This window comes from Oncorhynchus mykiss, chromosome 16 (genome assembly GCF_013265735.2).
Source record: "Oncorhynchus mykiss isolate Arlee chromosome 16, USDA_OmykA_1.1, whole genome shotgun sequence".
NCBI lineage: Eukaryota > Metazoa > Chordata > Actinopteri > Salmoniformes > Salmonidae > Oncorhynchus > Oncorhynchus mykiss.
Window position 1 is genome coordinate 14005125 of NC_048580.1, and position 20250 is coordinate 14025374.

A 20250-nucleotide genomic window follows, 5' to 3' on the forward strand; every position below is an offset into this window, starting at 1 on the left:
TTTTCCTGACTGCCACACACCATACCTAAGCACAACAGTTTTCTCAACCAGTAGGTGGCGGTGTTTTCAAATCAATTTGTAGAGATCAGTTTACTTCAATGGTTTTCACCTACGCCTAGCTAGTGGAAAAGAAATACGTGTGACAACGTTATACAGTTTATATTATAATAATCAACTATATATCGATTCAAACAGGCACCCCATCCTTTAAAAAATAAGTCCTTTACGATGGCTCCGGCAAGTACCTCTTGTTATAGATGGATCGCTAGATAACTTGACAATCTTTACTAGTAGCTAAGCAGAATGTATGTGCAGTTTCTCAGCAGTCAATGGCTTTTCACTGAACAGAACATTTGGTCTACTAATGTAACTCACCATTATACTAATATCCACATCAATAGTCCCATTGATAGACATTTCCGTTTTATTTAACTAGGCAAGTCAGTTTAAGAACAAATTCTTATTTACAATGACGGCCTATGAACAGTGGGTTAACTGCAGATTTTTACCTTGTCGGCAACGGGGATTAGATCTAGCAACCTTTCATCTACTGGCCCAATGCTGACCACTAGGCTATCTGCTGCCATACATTCAGCTACTGTATTTATTATTATGGATCCCCATTAGCTGCAGGTGCATGGTAACTCTTCATGGGGTCCAGCAAAACCAAGGCAGTTATACAATTTGAAAAACATTACAGATTTCACAACACACTACTGTAGCGAGTGACTATTCAATCCCAATTCATCACCCAAGTTGTTCTTTTGAATACAAAGCACTGACGACCTTTTGTCATCAACAGCCAAGGAGCAAAAAGAGGAAGTCGAGCTTTCGCAGGCTGCTGAAGACGAGCAACGTGAAGCTTGACCACAAGCTGAAGAACCGTCAGTTCAAGAAGGAGAGCACAGACAAGAAACACCGCAAGGAGCAGAAGAAGCTCCGGGCAGATATCAAAGATGCCGCCTTGAAGGATGAAGAGGAGGAGGAGTTTGTGGAGTCCCTGCCAATTGACATGATGGATGAAAATGACCTGGAGCAGATTAAGGCCATGGCTCAGAAAGCCCCCTTCCTCACCAGAGACCTGTCATTGAGGAAATGACACAGTCCATACCACCACCAGCCAGAACAGCCTCAGCGCACCCTGGCATAGATTCTACAAGTGTCTGGAACTCTGTTGGAGGGATACAAAACCATTTTTTCCATGAGAAATTCTATCATTTGGTGTTTTGTTGATGGTGGTGGAAAACGCTGTCTCAGGCGCCACGCCAGAATCTCCCATAAGTGTTCAATTGAGTTGAGATCTGGTGACTGAGGTTGGCCTATGGTTTACATCGTTTTCATGCTCATCAACCACTCGTACCCTGTGGATGGGGGCTTTGACATCCTATGGGGGCATAGCCATGGTATCCAAAATAATGGCCTGTCCCGCATTTTTATACATGTCCCTAATTATGAGGTTTTTGGATATCTGGATTGTCTAATTATGTTTGAAAGTAAAACATTTTTTGGGGGAAACTTCAATGGAGAGAGAGAGAGAGAGCAATGGAGAGAGAGAGAGAGAGCAATAGAGAGAGAGAGAGAGAGAGAGAGCAATGGAGAGGGAGAGAGAGAGAGCAATATAGAGAGAGAGAGAGCAATGGAGAGAGAGAGAGAGAGCATTGGAGAGAGAGAGAGAGAGAGAGCAATGGAGAGAGAGAGAGAGAGCAATGGAGAGAGAGAGAGCAATGGAGAGAGAGAGAGAGAGAGCAATGGAGAGAGAGAGAGAGCAATGGAGAGAGAAAGAGAGACCAACGTGTGCAAGTTAAACAAACTTGTTGCTGCAATAGGTTATCTATGATACCATCTGGTAGTGCCTGTCCTGACGGCATCATATCGTTGTAAAGAAGCTAGTTAACTAGCAAGCCAAAGAAGCAAAGCTATTTTGAGGCATCCTCATCTACAACAACTCCATTCATATGAAACATCAGCCTACCTGTTGATGTCTTTTTTTATGGGGCTCGCTCATAAAAACTCCTGTTGTTTTTTATTAACATTTGAAATGTAATGGTCTATCCTTGTATTCTATGTAGCAATGTCACATAGATATTTTAATTAAAATGAATACTCTTCCAAGTAATCGAATACTAACGTCCGTTCTGATATTCGAATAACCGTGCCCACCTCCAAGCATGATGGGATGTTAATTGCTTAATTAACTCAGGAACTACACCTGTGTGGAAGCACCTGCTTTCAATATACTTTGTATGCCCCATTTACTGAAGAGTTTCCATTATTTTCAACGTGTCTGTAACTTATCTTCTCACTTATACCTTACTTGTTTCTACTTGAATACCTACAGTGGTCCAGTGTATGCCAAAAATCACAAAGGGGTGCAGCAGGGGCCAGAGAGTTATGAGAAGATGCCCAGAAAGATGCAGCTAACAGAAGAGAATTCACCTCCTGCCAATCAAAGAAAAGATCAGAGGCCTCATCCCATGACTTGTTGTGACTGGTTGATATTAATGACTTGTTGTGACTGGTTGATATTAATGACTTGTTGTAAATGGTTGATATTAATGACTTGTTGTGACTGGTTGATATTAATGACTTGTTGTGACTGGTTGATATTAATGACTTGTTGTGACTGGTTGATATTAATGACTTGTTGTGACTGGTTGATATTAATGACTTGTTGTGACTGGTTGATATTAATGACTTGTTGTGACTGGTTGATATTAATGACTTGTTGTAAATGGTTGATATTAATGACTTGTTGTAAATGGTTGATATTAATGACTTGTTGTGACTGGTTGATATTAATGACTTGTTGTGACTGGTTGATATTAATGACTTGTTGTGACTGGTTGATATTAATGACTTGTTGTGACTGGTTGATATTAATGACTTGTTGTGACTGGTTGATATTAATGACTTGTTGTAAATGGTTGATATTAATGACTTGTTGTGACTGGTTGATATTAATGACTTGTTGTGAGTGGTTGATATTAATGACTTGTTGTGACAGGTTGATATTAATGACTTGTTGTGAGTGGTTGATATTTATGACTTGTTTTGACTGGTTGATATTAATGACTTGTTGTGAATGGTTGATATTAATGACTTGTTGTGACTGGTTGATAGTAATGACTTGTTATGACTGGTTGATTTTAATGACTTGTTGTGACTGGTTGATATTAATGACTTGTTGTGACTGGTTGATATTAATGACCTGTTATGACTGGTTGATATTAATGACTTGTTATGACTGGTTGATACTAATGACTTGTTGTGACTGGTTGATATTAATGACTTGTTGTGACTGGTTGATATTAATGACTTGTTGTGACTTATTGTTGTGCTTGTTATGAGTGGTTGATATTAATGACTTGCTGCTGTTGGTTGTAAGGATTAGCTGTGTGAACGCCCTGCCCTGTAGACTGGAAGCAGAAGAAGAGAATGCGCAGCGAGGCGGTGTGTCTCTGCAGTCTTATAAGGGCCTGGCTGAGGTGGCCATCCTCTGCATCTGTGAGCTGCTGGTGGCCCTGCCACACTTCAACTTCCACAACAACATCATCGTCATGGTGGTGCCTTTGAAGAACGACCCCATCAAGAGGGTGAGTCTGGAGTAAGGGTTGGATGGGTCCCCCAGAACCCCATATTAGGACATTCAAAAATCTTGTCGCATGACATTCACTATAACATTATACAGTGTGGTTATGCAGAGACATGGAGGTGGCTATATGGAGTTGTAGCTTTACTTAACCCTTTACACTTGTGGAAATGTGTCTATATTGATAGGGCTAAATTGACTATATCAGGGTTCCCCACCTGGCCCATGGGTGGTGTAAGTTGGCCCCCCATGTTTTCTGAGCAAAAATTCAGAAAATATTTTTTGTTGAAATTTTGTTTGGCATTAAAGACTGTAAAAACACAAGGAAATCAGCTCCGAGTGATTTACATTTTTGGAAATCTGTTCCCAAGTATTCTCACGCATAATAGAGAGACGTGATCGTATAATAAGAATTGATGATAATTGATTGGATTTATATAGCACTTTTCTACCAACTGAGGTAGGGGGAAACTCACCTCATCCCCCATCAATGAGCTGCAACCATCTCAGTGATGCACAGTGACCTTTTTTTGTGCCAGAACACTCACCACACTTCAGCTATCAGGTGGAGAGGTGAGGAGTGATATTTTCCAATTAGGAATGAGGGGGGTGATTAGGTGGCCATGATGGAATGTGGCCAGGTTGGGAATTTAGCCATGACACCGGGGTGAAAACCCCTACTCTTACAATAAGCGCCATGGAATTTTTAATGAGCATAGAGAGTCAGGACACCCATTTTAACGTCCCATCTGAAAGACGACACCCTACGCAGGACAATGTACCTAAATGTAATCAAGGTTTGAAATTATTGTTTTACTCAAATATTATATTGAGTATAGTGATATGCAGCATATCACTGCTGGCTTGCTTCTGAAGCTAAGCAGGGTTGGTCCAGGTCAGTCCCTGGATGGGAGACCAGATGCTGCTGGAAGTGGTGTTGGAGGGCCAGTAGGAAGCACTCTTTCCTCTGGTCTACAAAATATCCCAATGCCCCAGGGCAGTGATTGGGGACACTGCCCTGTGTAGGGTTCTGTCTTTCGGATGGGACGTTAAACTGGTGTCCTGACTCTCTGAGGTCATTCAAGATCTCATGCCACTTATTGTAAGAGTAGGGTTGTTAACCCCGGTGTCCTGGCTAAATTCCCAATCTGGCCCTCAAACCATCACGGTCACCTAATAATCCCCAGTTTACAATTGGCTCATTCAGCCCTCTCCTCTCCCCTGTAACTATTCCCCAGGTCGTTGCTGTAAATGAGAACGTGTTCTCAGTCAACTTACCTGGTAAAATAACGGGGGGAAAAAATTATAATAATAAATATCTGTTCAGGCTTCTTGAATCATTGTTTTTGTCACGTTAACTGTCTGTTATAACTCTCAGTCTGGGTCAGGTGGGCATGATTCGAAAGCTTGTATTGCCAACATGACTAGCTAAGTTATAAAATACCTTTCTGACAGTGTTATGCTTTCACAAGGAAATTCAGAGAAACAGATGGTAATTGTGGTGCACATAGAAAGGAGACATGAGTGCATTCAGGTTGGTGTGCCCCGGCGCGTTTTCTTCACAGTAAACAAACATAGGCTCCTTCTGTCCAGGACCACCTAGGGTATGACGCCATGTCATCTTGTAATTGTACATCAAACAGTGATCAGAAACGTTAATTTTGTATAGTACATGATTTTTATGATATGGAAATGTGACGTGCACATTTGGACTCGTGGATGTTTAGGTTGCTTGCATGACATCAAAGAGGTCTTTATTATAATCCTCAACGTCTTATCGCTCAAAATACAGAGTCATCTTATTTTAAAGCATTAACTCATTGAGACAACAAAAAATGTGCAAAAGTTTCCCAATTCCCAGGACGGATGGGGGAAACTTCTTGTCACGTGCGGTGCTCAAGTTCAGAACAGATCCAGAGCTCTGACGTCATGTATAGCATGTTACTGTATAGCCACTACGGTCCAATTTAGGTGTTTATTATTGGCCAAATCTGCCATTTTCAACTCGTATACGTGTATGAGTAATGGTACCTATGAAATTGAATAGGGATATGATTTTATCTTGTGATGTGTTGGGGATGGTTTTGTCTTGTCTGTATTAGGGGTGTGTTAATCTCGATAACCCAGAACTGAAATCTTGCATAATTGCCTCAGATGCTCAATTAAGTTCTGGCGGGAGATGTTAAGAGGTACTAACGCGACTTATGAAGTCTCCACCCGCTAAATAGAAACTCTTTGCAAGTTTCTGGCAAGTACATAGGCCAAATGCCCCCTTCCCATCCGATATTCGAAAGATACGACCAACTGCGAAATCGTGATTTGTCAATAATGATCAGCGATTAAAAAGCAGCTGGCCCGGAACAAAAAACTCAGTAGTTGTTGCATCCCACAGTCTGTTGACAGACGCTACTACCATTTTATGTTACATGCTTCTGTCCACGAGTGATTAGGGGTGTGCTTGTCTCTTGACTGTAATGACTGAGTTTCTTATTGTGCAGGTGTCTGATATGTGCTGTGAAGCTGTCAAGAAGCTGTTGAAACAGGACAAACAGGGCCAGGCATCTCTAGGAACAGTCAAAGTGATCTCCGGACTGGTCAAGAGCAGGAACTACGACGTCAGACCTGAGGTACTATTTACCGGCAAAACATTGAGTTTGAAGACTTTTTGACGGCATATCAGTCATTTCATAATAATTTTCCTAACACTCTTATCGAAATGCGTCTGACATTTTCTCAATTTTCACTTTAACCCTACAGCTGCTGAAGATTCTCCTCTATCTAAGGATAAAGGAAGTAGAGGTGAAGAAAGGCACAGACGACACAGCTCCCAAAAATAACTACAAAGACAAAGAAGAATCTGTCTAGGATGCAAAGGTCAGTAGCCCAAGAACCTGTCTGCCTGTCTGCCTGTCTACCTGTGTTTGATCGTTAAGGGGAGGAGGGGTTCTACTAGGCTAACATATAGAATTGTTTTACGATGCTCATACCAAGGATCATTTAGCTATTTGATTTAGAATTTTAGGATCCCTTCAGGTTTCAAAATAAATATTTGATGAAACATTGAATTTGACCTATTCGCCCATAGAAACTAATTGAATAACAACTTCAACGTCATACATGGATAAACAGCTTCTAAAGGAAGTTTGTTCTGAATTTCTGTCCTCTATCTGAGAGATATAAGAAAGATCAGGAAACTATTTGTATTTATTTTTTCCAGGTATTTAACCCCTTATTTTAGGCACTAGACTGCCTCCATATACAGTATACTTCCATTCATTTGTTTTAACTGGTACCCGGCAACCTTTCTTTTCTGAAGGTTTGCTCCTCTAATTAACATGGAGTTCTTTGATGACTTGTTGAATTTTCTCCAACATCTTATCCAATCAGGGGTGGGTAGTACAAATCCTCTACCATTCACATCCAAGTACTATTGACATCATCTCATATGATTGGCTAATGGCTTTTCTCCCTCTAGGATCTGACCTATCGGGAAAGCCTTCACTGCATTCAGACAGCCTTCAACATCCTCTCTGGTCAAGGTCAGTGATTTGGTCTATGACGACATCATTGAGCATTATTAAACACCTCACAGAAATATGTACAGCACATTGAATTAGTTTATTTCTTTTGCGAACAATATCGACCCTCTGGAGTTCTACACCCACCTGTACACCACACTGCTCAAAGTCAATGCTGGTAAGTCAAACTGTCTCAAGCTGAAGCCCATTTCTGGCTGACGGTCACTGAATATGTTCCGCTCTGATGGGATCCGTTCCTTCATTAAAACGATCTAAACAAGTTTTAATACGGTGGCTGTTTTTTTCCCCCCAGGTGTGTCTAATGATGACATTAGCATCGTGCTGCGTTGTCTCGACGTGATGCTGACCAAGCGTAGGAAACGGGTGAACCTGCAGCATGCCTTAGCTTTCGTCAAGAGACTGAGCACGCTCAGTCTGCACACCCTGCCCAACGCCACCGTGGGCATCCTGGCATCCAACAAGATGTTGATACATGTAAGTGTTTACCGTCTGTGTGTATGATGGATGAAGAGAGAGTGTGTGTGAGAGCATACGTTTGTGGTTTAAGAAAGCTGTGCTCCCCCTCTCTCTCCCAGACCTTCCCCAAGTGTAACATCCTCCTGGACAATGAGGCTCAGGGTAGTGGGGTGTTCCTTCCTGAGCTGGACGAGCCGGAGTACTGCAACCCTCAGAGCACTGCCCTGTGGGAGCTACACACACTCAGGGTAAACGCACAAAGCGAACACACACACACAGGTATAGCTGATGGCGTTGTTGTTATTGCGTTGCAGAAACACTATCACCCAGTAGTCAGGTTTGCCGCTCACCTCTGTGCAGGCGCTCCTACTGAAGAGGAGCCCATCACTTTAAATCTCACCTTTCATTCATCCTCTATAAAAAGCCCTTTTTGCTCCTCCAGCTCTTTTACAAATACTCATACAAGACTAGTCTTTCTCAACAGTGCTGAGATAGGAGACGCTAACCAAAGACGTGTGCATGTGCAGTATATAAAAAGCCCTAGCGTCTCTTGGGTGTATTATGATTGAATGGTGTACATTACATTTGACCCGTCTCAGGCACCCAGTGGAGCTGTTTGAGGACTACAGAGCTAAAGACGTTACCTTCAACCCTCCAGTGGCTTCCACAAAGAAGGAGGTACATCCCTTCCCTCCCTGTCCATGTATCGACCTGGCCAAGGCTTTCGACTCTGTCAATCACTGCATTCTTATCGGCAGACTCAATAGCCTTGGTTTCTCAAATAAACGCCTCGCCTGGTTTACCAACTACTTCTCAGATAAGAGTTCAGTGTGTCAAATCGGAGGGCCTGTTGTCCGGACCTCTGGCACTCTATGGGGGTGCCACAGGGTTCAATTCTTGGGCCGACTCTTTTCTCTGTATATATCAATGATGTTGCTCTTGCTGCTGGTGATTCTCTGATCCACCTCTACGCAGATAACACCTTTCTGTATACATCTGGCCCTTCTTTGGACACTGTGTTAACTAACCTCCAAACAAGCTTCACTGTCATACAACCCTCCTTCCGTGGACTCCAACTGCTTTTAAATGCTAGGAAAACTAAATGCATGCTCTTCGACCGATTGTTACCCGCATCCGCCCGCCCGACTAGCATCACTACTCTGGACGGTTCTGACTTAGAATATGTGGACAACTACAAATACCTAGGTGTCTGGTTAGACTGTAAACTCTCCTTCCGGACTCACATTAAGCATCTCCAATCCAAAATGAAATCTAGTATCGGCTTCCTATTTCGCAAACAAAGCCTCCTTCACTCATGCTGCCAAACATACCCTCGTAAAACTGACTATCCTACGGATCCTTGACTTCGGCGATGTCATTTACAAAATAGCCTCCAACACTCTACTCAGCAAACTGGATGTAGTCTATCACAGTGCCATCCGTTTTGTCACCAAAGCCCCATATACTACCCACCACTGCGACCTGTATGCTCTCGTTGGCTGGCCCTCGCTACATATTTCTCGCCAAATCCACTGGCTTCAGGTCATCTATAAGTCTTTGCTAGGTAAAGCCCGGCCTTATCTCAGATCACTGGTCACCATAGCAACACCCACCCGTAGCACACGCACCAGCAGGTATATTTCACTGATCATCCCCAAACCCAACACGTCCTTTGGCCGCCTTTCCTTACAGTTCTCTGCTGCCAATGACTGGAACGAATTGCAAAAATCACTGAAGCTGGAGTCTTATATCTCCCTCTCTAAATTTAAGCATCAGCTGTCAGAGCAGCTTACCGATCACTACCTGTACACAACCTGTAGCACACCCAATAACCTCATCCCCATATTGTTATTTATCCTCTTGCTCTTTTGCACCCCAGTATCTCTACTTGCACATCATCATCAGCACATCTATCACTCTGATGTTAATGCTAAATTGTAATTATTTCGCCTCCATGGCCTATTTATTGCCTTACCTCCCTACTATTCTACATTTGCACCCACTGTACATAGATTTTTCTATTGTGTTATTGACTGTACGTTTGTTTATGTGTAACTCGTGTTTTTGTTGCACTGCTTTGTTTTATCTTGCCCAGGTCGCAGTTGTAAATGAGAACTTGTTCTCAACTGGCATACCTGGTTAAATAAAGGTGAAAAAAAAAGATATATATTCCACAATGTTATTAGGCACTTAAAGGAATACTCCACTTCGTTAGTCCATTGTTGATATAGTCCCAAAATCTTTTGCTTGTCAGCAATCATGTTTTCAAGATATGTAACTTTCAAAATGCAGAAATCATCCCGGTATGATGCAGGAATTTCCTTTAAGTGAGTTGTCTTTGTCTCCTACCTCTGCATTGTCTGTCCCAGGATTATTTCACGATAGGCAAAGCCGATTGATCGTGTTCTCTCAACGGAGGAAGAGGATCCTACGTCGATGGATTTCAGCACATAACACTTCCCACCCAACCGGACCTTTTTAAGCATTCTCTTTGCTGATGTTCAGACATTTTTGACACCTGAGAATATACAAAAACATTTGATACAGTTAAGTGTCGAAGAACATTAAAGTAATGTTGCGTTAAACCACCTGCCCCATTGATTACTCATTTCCCTACAGTCCTGTACACCCCTTTATAAACCTCAATCTCAGGGTAATGTATTCACAGAAAGAAAGTTGCACACTAATTATGCACCCGAACATTTCATGGTTATACAGTGCCTTCAGAAAGTATTCATAGCCCTTGACTTATTCCACATTTTGTGTTACAGCCTGAATTCAAAATGTATTAAATATTTGTTTTCCTCTCACCCATCTACACGCAATACCCCATAATGACATCGTGAAAACACATTTTTAGAAATGTTAGCAAATGTATTGAAAATTAAATGCAGATGTATTCACACCCTTGAGTCAACATGTTAGAATCACCTTTGGCAGCGATAACAGCTTTGAGTCTTTAAGAGCTCTCTAAGAGTCTCTAAGAGCTTTTAACACCTGGATGGTACATTATTTGCCCATTTATAATTTTCAAAATCCTTAACTCAATTGGTTGTTGATCATTGCCAGACAACCATTTAATTCTTGCAACTTGGGCAATCAACTCCAGTAGATTTGGCCTCGTTTTAGGTTATTGTCCTGCTGAAAGGTAAATTCATCTCCCAGTGTCTGGTGGAAAGCAGACTGAAACCAAATTTTCCTGCAGGATTTTGCCTTTGCTTAGCTCTATTCCGTTAATTTTTCTTCCTGAAAAACTCCCCAGGCCTTAAGGATTACAAGCATACCTATAACATGGTGCAGACACCACTATGCGGAGGCTGCAACATTATTCAATAGAAATTGCTTTGCCACATTTTTTGCAGTATTACTTTAGTGCCTTATTGCAAACAGGATGCATGTTTTAGAATATGTTTTATTCTGTACAGGATTGTCACTGTCAATTAGGTTAGTATTGTGGAGTAACTACAATGTTGATCCAACCTCAGTTTTCTGCCATCACAGCCATCCATTAAACACACCATTGGCCTCATGGCGAAATCCCTGAGCGGTTTCCTTCCTCTCCGGCAACTGAGTTAGGAAGGATGCCTGTATCTTTGTAGTGACTGGGTGTATTGATACACCATCCAAAGCAATTAATAACTTCATCATGCTCAATGGGATATTCAATGTATTTTACCCATCTACCAATAGGTGCCCTTTGAGGCATTAGTAAACCTCCTTGGTCTTTGTGGTTGAAATTCACTGCTCAACTGAGGCACTTTACAGATAATTGTAGGTGTTGGGTAGAGATGAGGTAGTCATTCAAAACTCATGTTAAATTGCACACAGAGTTCATGCAACTTGTGACTTAAGAAAATGTTTACTCCTGAACTTAAGGCTTGCCGTAGCAAAGGGGTTGAATGCTTGACTCAATACATTTAAGCTTTTCATTTGTAAAAATGTTGAAGAAGAAAAAAAACATTCCACTTTGACATTATGGGGTATTGTGTGTAGCCAGTGACAAAATAATCAATCAATTATAAATTCAGGCTGCAACCAAATGTAAATGTCAAGGTGTGAATACTTTGACAGCACTGTAGGTTGCTATACCCACTAAAATGTTTGGGAGCATAGTGTAAAACTTTATTTTTATAGTTTACTCTCCAATAATCAGCACCTCTACAAAACATTTTTGGGGTGTGCGTCAGTTTATGCCTTTTACTAGACCAAGTAATCCAAACATGAAATATGACTAATGATTTTATTGTGGTCATAATATAGAACAATTAATAGTCCCAAGTAATTAAGACAGTAGTCCCCCGACGGTCACATCACATGAAGTGAACACGTTACTATGACATTCATCATGGGGGTGAGACTCCAAGAGCTAAAAACATAAATGTGGAAATGTTTAGTCGCTGAAATTAAATTTACCATAACGGTATGCGCTTGACACAACTTGACAAACGTTAAATGTTCAGCATTGACGCTAATAAACATGACATGAAAAGCATACAATGCCAGTGTGCAGCAGAATAACTAATACTAGCTATATATTAAAGCCTCCATGTTAAAAGTACATATTTCAATTACAAATATAAAGTTAGTCACAGCAGTGAAAGCATTTTTCCTCCACACCTTCAAATAAATTAAGACAATTTAAATATTTTTTCTACTTGCAGGAAAAACTCAATAAGAGCTTTGTACACAAAATAATAAAGGAAAGAACCAACCAGGGCTACACAATCAAATAAATATAACGTACAAAACATCTCGACAACAATATTCATGTTATATTACAACTCAGGTCTAAAAGGTGAAGAGAAAGACATTTGACCCCTTCAAGAAGCAAACAGGGAAGAGATGGTAGTTTGCTATTACATTGTCAGCCAAATGTCATCGGCATTACAATCCTCATAAGGTAAAATTACTGTTTGGATTTGATTACTCAAAACTGAATGAAGAGCCAGAGGCCATAGTCAACCAAGTCAAATTAAAACAATATATTTTTTCAAAATAAAAGGGTCCCTTGGGTGACAAAACACACCAAAAGAAAAACCTCTGTAAAAAATTATAGTTATAATGCAGTCTATTGATTATTTTTCCATAATATTGTCATGATGGAAAGTTGTAGTCGATTGGTTGCTAATTTGTTGATATTGGACATTTAAGTACTGTAGCATCTACAGATCTCATACAGCGGCTGCATAAAAGCCCATCATTTTGTCTGCTGTGAGATTGTATGGACCCAGGGGAGAGGCTGAAATATGTATCTAGATCTGTAATGCCCTGAGGAAGTGGACATCTGGGCAGTACCAACGATCAGACAAGATACACACACAAAGTACAACATAAAGAATGAATTAGAAAATGCCAAACCTTCATAGTTTAAAACATGTACTAAGTTGGAAAAACTACAGACAATGACTTTGTTATTACATGTCTCTCACACAGTGATCCACAGCCCAAACCAAGGAGGGAAACAACATTAAACAACGTTTCTGACAACTGATTGAAATGGACATCGGTTAAAACACTTGAGGGTTCGAGTCGATCCGTATCGCGGAAGATCAGCGTGACTGAAATTTAAAAGGCAAAGTTCACGTGTTGGCGAAAGGACGTTTCAATTTCCATCTCGCAATCTAACGCTTCAGCAATCCAGATTGACAAGAGACATTAGTTTACTACGGTTTACTACTTTAATCAATTTCATCAGCAAACAATTCAAACAAATGTTACTAGATAATGCTGAGGGTCTGCAATCAATATGCCAATCAATAAATTGGGAACAATATCAGAAAACTCTAAAACCCTGTACTGACCTTGTTATGCTGGTTATGTGTGCTCCAATAGAAAGAAATCAATAACATTACATTAAAACTACACTTGAGATTTTTATGTTTTAACGAAAATTATTATATCTGGGGATTCGAAAACCTCTCTTGCGTTTGACATTCAAGAAGTGATGGTGGTTCTCAACTTTGACCTGATGAAAAGTTTGAATTTGAAGCCAAAATCACATTGAGGTGGAAACCCATTCAAGGTGACCTCACAACTTCATATCAAACAATGATTCACCCTCAAAGTAGAGAGAGCAAGTACTGAGCGTAACAGCAAAACAACAACTACGTGCAAAACACTGAACATCTCCAAATACACAACTATGTGTTAGAAATTACAGTACTGTGAAAACTGGGTCACAAAGGGAATCATACAACAAGCCAGCTTGTTGGCCACATTCACAATGCCCTCATTCTTAGCAGGAGAAAGGCTGCGAGCCACAGTTATAGCTGCCTCCCGCACCACAACTACATACGCTGTCTGGATTCAATGCAGCCATTCAACACCAGCCTACATACAGTAAGGGCATGACTCAGCTGTGGGTATTCATTCTCAAAGAAACCAGGCTGAACCGGGTTAGGCTGGCTGCTACATCCAGTATCTGTCTCCTCAACATTGCTACCTCATCCCTGGGCGTCACTTCAAGGGTGTATTCATTGGGCACCAAACGGAAGAAAACTAAAACACAGGAGGGACTACCTAAACTTGTCCAGTAAGAAACATTTGTTTAATTTTCCGTTGCAAAATGTTCCGCTACAGCGTACCCTAATGAATATGACCCAGGTAGAGGGGGGACGGCTAACGACCCTGTAGATGACGAGGTCTTCCTTCACTCAGAACCGTCATCCTGGAGCCGCCATTCCAAATCAACCAGCCAGTCTGGGTGGGACTTTCTGGGGGAAGCTCTTCACTCATGGGAGGGAGTAACTTGACTCATCATGGTGTGTTCAGGAACACAGGTGCTCTCTAGGGTGGTGGAGGGGACCTAGCTTCATTTGTGGATCTTCCAGTTCCTCAGCAGGGGGAGGGACCAAGTAGAAGGGGTCACATAGCCGGTGTGGGCCCCGCCCCCCAGGAGGAGCCTCTCTGCCTCAGCCCGGCCCTCCATCACCCAGGCCTCGAGTCCTGCAGAGAGAGACCCTGCGAAGGGAGAGATGGAAGTCAGGGGTTAGAGAGAAGACATGGACAACAGGACGACACAGACATACACTCTGTGTATAGTAGAGAAGACTTCAGATGCATGATGTAATACGCAATTGCCCGTGTCATTGTCCACGCAAACATACTGTGTATCTGTAGATGTCATACTACAGTATAATGTAATAACACACAAACAGTATTGAAATAAAGCACATTGTAGCCAAGATGCAAAACACTGCAGAGAGAAATAGATTATTTAGACACGTTATGAAGTGCTGCTAGTGTTATTGCATTCCGGTTTAGAATATTACACTCACACTTAACCACACCTCATATCTATAAACCCGTTGGCACTTCACAGCCTGGTTAAACACAGCAACCCAAGAGCCGTAAATCACACCCTTACTGGACCCTGGGTGACACGTTTATGCTAATTTGTGGGGTGATAAAGTATCTCATTAAATATATGGCGTTGTGTAAACAAAGGAAGATGTCAGAAGTTAAGGAATTGAAGAAAGAAAACTGACTATGGAAGACACAAAGAAGAAGGACAAGCCCTAGCTGTAAAGACAACAGGAAACTGTAGGGACTTCCGTACCTTCTGGGGACTCTATGCACACACTGCCAACCGAACGTCTCTCACTCACGGGTCTCAGTCAGAGGCACATTGCATGCTGCCCTGCAGTTCTCATCCTTACTGTGACTGCTCTCCTGGGCGGCTGGAGCCGGGATGCTCCGGCTGCGACACGTCAGCTTCTTCAGCTCGCTGGCAAACGAGATGCCCTTCCTCTTGTCCTCACGGGCCATCTGAGTACACACACACACCAACAGTCAGTGTTATACCTGATAAGAGCGAGAAAGATTATTGCTGCTCATATGAACTTCAGCCGATGCGTGGGTCTCTCAAACATTGGCATAATTGTATCATTTACACAAACGTTTGAGTTATTACATGCTTATTTTTCAAGTTCAGATTCAGCTCTTTTTATTTTTAGAAGTCATTTCTCTACAATTAGTAGAGATATACACTAATACATATATACACACACACACTGGCACAGTTCATTCCTTCCCTCCAAACCTGGGTACCTGTTCTTTGAGCTTGAGGATGAACTTCCCTGCACCCCTCCAGCGGCCCTGGACCTGGTACACACACTCCTGGTCCAGGAGGACCCTCTGGAAGGGCTTAGCTTGAGAAGACTTCTTACTGCTGGCCTCCTTCGACACCTCCTCCACCAACACATAGTCACTGGGGTTAGTGTTACTCAGAATGCTCAGGGAGTACTTGGCTTTGCTCAGCGTCTGTAAAGGAGACCCGAGGAAAGATATTTTTCTTTAACGAAGTCCTTTCAGTCCAAAGCCATTTCAAAATCAGCTGTCAACAGTTCATTCATTCATTCATGTGTATCTGTAGGTTTAACTTGTTCTGAATCGCATACACCGGTTTAGTGCATGAATTGATGTCAGAAAATATGCATTTAAAAGCCAGTCTCCTGTGATTCCTGTTTTTAATGTGCAGCGCCACATCATCACCTGCTGAATGATGTCCTGCGCCGTGCTGTATCGAAGGGCTCTGATGACTGTGTGAGGTTGTTCTGGGGACACGTCGTGCACCTGGACGAAGAAGGTGTCGTCCTCCCCTGCTACCACCCTCTCCACGCCCTCCTCCACTCTCTCCACCACTCTGTTCTTATAGTTCAGGTTCTGCCAACACAGCATTTCATTATTCAAATTGTTTCGTTATTGAGACTTTCCCCTGTATGAAAGTAATGTGGTGTGTAATTCAGAACATGTCCACAAGAGGGGGGCCTTATAACATGAAGAAATTCATAACAATTCTATAGAACAAAAAAATACACGATTTGTTTGAAAAAGAATGGGCTTGACCTATTTCTCATATACATATCTTGACTCTAAAACAGTGTTGATTAAAAAAGTGGCACCTCTTCCTTGGTTTTAAGGTAGATTCTGCCCACATATCCCTCTTCAGGCTGCCAGCTGTTGACCACCCTGACGATCTCCTCCTCGGAGGCTAGGGGGCGCTGCTGAGGACACCGCTTACTGTCACTGCGCTCCTTCACCAGAGGCACCTTCTCCTCACACAGGAAGTACTCACCGGCACCTTCTGTGGACGTCGGTAACTAAAGTTGGGAGAGGGTAAATCCATGAGCCACTTTGAACAGAGTGTGGCAGGTGTGTGTGGGCGTGCGTCAGTCTGTGGGTGGGAGGGTTGGGACTGACCGTATCCAGTAGCTGTCTGACGGTGGTCTGCTGCTTCACAGACACTACAGTGAAAGGCTCTGGACCTGGGACACCATGGACTGTCACCTGGTGCTGCTGGGCTGTCCTCCGCTCCTCAGAACTGAACAGCTGCCAGGGATACAGTGTTCCGTACAGATAGATACGACAGAGTATTTTACACAGTCCTCACATGCACGTTAAGGTTGCTAGCTAATTAGCTCATCGGATGCTGTTCAACGAGCTCCAAAAAAATCTAAGTAATCCCTAGATGTTCCTTCCCTAGTGGGGTGTGAGCGTGTGTTACCATGGCAGCAGGCAGGGCTGTGCCGGTGGGGCTCTCCTCTACTCTGCGGCTGTAGACGAACAGACTGGACACCTCCAGGGGCTCGTTGTGCTGTGTCCTCAGCTGGATGTGTCTGTAACCTGGAACAACACACAACCAACCACAGACATTAACAACAGGGAGTAGAAGTGTATTAACCTGGCCTCATGTCATGCTATCGCTGCTAGCCAACTCTGTACATAGTGTGTTGATAAATACAGTAGCGTGTTGCTACATAGCGTGTGGACAAATAGCCTATTGATAGGTTTCATGCTGTCGCTTGAGAACATTTGTCAGGAATATTTAAAGTGAAAATAGAACAGTTTAAATGAATCACTTTCTTCCTCCTCTACCCCCCCCCCCCCCCCCCCCCCCCCCCTCCTCTTCCTCACCTGGTTTGAAGGCCCGTAGAGGCAGCGTCCTTTGAGCGGTGGTCTGGGAGCTGTTATTCTCAACCACAGCGATGCGCAGGAAGCAGGCGTCCTCAAAGTGCACGTGGAACAGGAAGTGCTCTGACCACATGGGGTTGAGCGTGTTGCGGTGGATGGGCTTGGTGCGGAAGTGGCAGCAGTCCACGGGCATGCCCAGCACGTCCACCTCCACACAGGGGCTGCCCGCGCTGTTGGCTGGGCACACGTTCTGCCCCGACACAATCTGACAGAGAGGGGGAGGACATCTTTACTTCATGTCAAAAGTTTATTGAATCATCTCAAAACACTTTAATACAGATACATGACATATTTACTTAGTACTTTATAATACTTCTGTCAGCCGAGTGGTTAAGCGCGTTGGGCCAGTGTCCGAAAGGTCGCTGGTTTGAATCCCTGAGCTGACTAGGTGAAAAATCTGTCGATGTGCCCTAATTGCGACTGTTAGTCACTCCGGAGGAGAAATTAAACATCTCTTTGTTTAGACATAACTAGTCTTTTACCCTTCACTATTGCAAAATATTTATTGGGTGGCGTCCCTGTCTGTCAACTAGACAAATCAGATTTATGATGCAAATAGCTCTAATAAACCATCAAAGCCATGCTGAAGAGCCAATGGGAGTGCTTTGGGTAAGTTTGTGTTAATACCCAGAAGGGTAGTTAGTGGGAGAAACCAGTACATAGGTCATACTGAAGTGTGTTTGGCTACATTCTAGTTTTTGTTGGGTTGAGTATCTGGGTATCTCTAGAGGGGGAGAGATTGTGTGTGTACTCCCAGAGCACTGTGTGTGTGTGTGTGTGTGTGTGTGTGTGTGTGCGCACATGCGTCCATGTACAGTCCCATCCATATATCCACATCCAGTCAATTCCTATTGGACAAACTATAATCTAAAACACAACCAAAACAAACTGAACATTGATCTAAATACTAAATCTTTGACTACTTCATACCCTATAAGTGAATTTGTTCAAATACTTGAGTTCTTCAAATGGGGGACCTAGATACATAAGTGCTTTCATTCTTAAACGGTAAAACAGAGATGTATGAAAATACACTCTAATAAAAGGTGACATTCCGTACTGTCGCCTCATATTAAACATTTTAACTCAAATCCAAAATGCTGGACTATAAAAAACCCTGTTTGCAGTCCAAAACCATAGAGGTGTGTGTGAGTGCTCACCGTCAGAGAATAGAGTGTTGGGCTCATGCTCTCTACATCTCTCTCCAGGGGGCAGAGTTGCTGGTAGAGGGGACAGCAGCGATCCCACAGCACTGGAGGTTTCAGAACGTAACCACAATGCCCATTTGCTTCAAACAGAGCTGTGTTCAACTGCATGGGCAGGTCTAGAGAGAGAGAGAGAGAGAAGAGAGCGAGAAGAGAAGAGAGCGAGCAGAGCAGAGAGCAAGCAGAGGTAGAGATGGAGAAAGTGAGTGAAAGAGGGGAGAAAAGGAGAGAAGGGAAAAAAATAGCAGACCTTCCACTCTAAATCCATTGTTCCACAAGCATCACTTAACATCATTTTTGTTTGGAAACGCTGAATTGGCACAGGTGAGTGGAAAAACATATCAGCTTGCAAAGCTCCGTCCAAGCTTTGTAAATTAGTGTAAAACAGACAAACCCCATAAAATGCATCAGGCCCATCAGTATCACAACCATGTTCAGTGTACCGAGTGGACTAGGTGCTGCCAAGGTCAGAGCGCCCCCTTACAGAGAAATGACATGACATGCATGCGAGCACAACCCTGCCAGTGTTTCTCCAATACATCTCCACAGGGTCATACTGTAATGGACCCTGCCCACGCCATTTCCAATGAGTAAGCAACTGGAGTTTCATGAAAAGTTCAATGAGTTCAAGAAGTAGAGCCCTGAGTTTTTCATTACCATGTCACCTGACCAGAGAAGAACTCAAGAGCCCTAGTTATAGACTTCATGGGTTACTTCCTGATAAAGTCCCAGCCTGGTCCTGGACAATTAAAAAAAAAGACTTTCAATTAAGAATCACCATTGAGCATAGTCTCATCCAGGGACTAACCTGGACTGACCCTCTCAGTAAACCTCCACTCCATCACCTTACCGTCAGTCTGATAATTGAGGGCCACCACTTGCATGCCGTGTAGCCAGAAGGGCAGAGGGTTGGGGTTGGCTGAGTCGATGCGCGTGGCGGCTGGGTAGGTCCTTAGCAGCTGGCAGGTGGTGTGCTGGATCAGCTTCCGGGAGAAGCGGCGGCAGAGGCGCTTGGCAGCGTTCTCGTTCACCGAGGAGATGTGGTAGCACTTGGGAGTGCGGATGATGGCGCTCAGTGACGCGCTGGGGCTGAGTACGGGCGACGTCTGCTCCTCCCAGCCCAGACGCATGGCCTCCACACCACCTGGAGGTCAGTCAGACGGACAAATGTACATTTACAACCTAGCTAGTCATTTAGCAGATTCTGATACTAATACCGATTATAATACTAATACTGATTCTGATACTAATACTGATTTTGACACTAATACGGATTCTGATACTAATACTAATACTGATACTAATACTGATTCTGATTCTGATTATAATACTAATACAAATACTGATTCTGATACTGATACTAATACTGATTCTGATTATAATACTAATACTAATACTGATTCTGATTATAATACTAATACAAATACTGATTCTGATACTGATACTAATACTGATACTCATTCTGATACGTTTATCCAGAGCAATAACT

General features: G+C 42.8%; 1 protein-coding gene and 1 pseudogene across 9 annotated transcripts in view; one reads left to right on the forward strand and one right to left on the reverse strand.

The window, feature by feature from the left end:
• The first annotated feature begins 228 nt into the window (after positions 1-228).
• On the forward strand, positions 229-10679 carry LOC110492838 (annotated as a pseudogene).
• A 1131-nt stretch (positions 10680-11810) lies between these two features.
• LOC110491405 (1-phosphatidylinositol 4,5-bisphosphate phosphodiesterase epsilon-1) overlaps positions 11811-20250 on the reverse strand; it is an 83753-nt gene continuing 75313 nt past the window's right edge. For 8 of the 9 annotated variants that reach the window (XM_036946250.1, XM_021564823.2, XM_021564826.2 and 5 more), the window contains 10 exons: positions 19612-19905; positions 18717-18880; positions 17500-17761; positions 17090-17208; positions 16786-16914; positions 16488-16685; positions 16078-16248; positions 15634-15846; positions 15243-15351; positions 11811-14544 (listed from right to left, as the gene is read on the reverse strand). In XM_036946250.1, the coding sequence (XP_036802145.1) occupies positions 14396-14544; positions 15243-15351; positions 15634-15846; positions 16078-16248; positions 16488-16685; positions 16786-16914; positions 17090-17208; positions 17500-17761; positions 18717-18880; positions 19612-19905 (1808 nt within the window). In that variant the 3' untranslated portion in view covers positions 11811-14395. Of the gene's footprint in view, positions 14545-15142; positions 15352-15633; positions 15847-16077; positions 16249-16487; positions 16686-16785; positions 16915-17089; positions 17209-17499; positions 17762-18716; positions 18881-19611; positions 19906-20250 lie in introns of all 9 variants that reach the window. The other variant, XM_021564827.2, reaches the window with a different exon arrangement.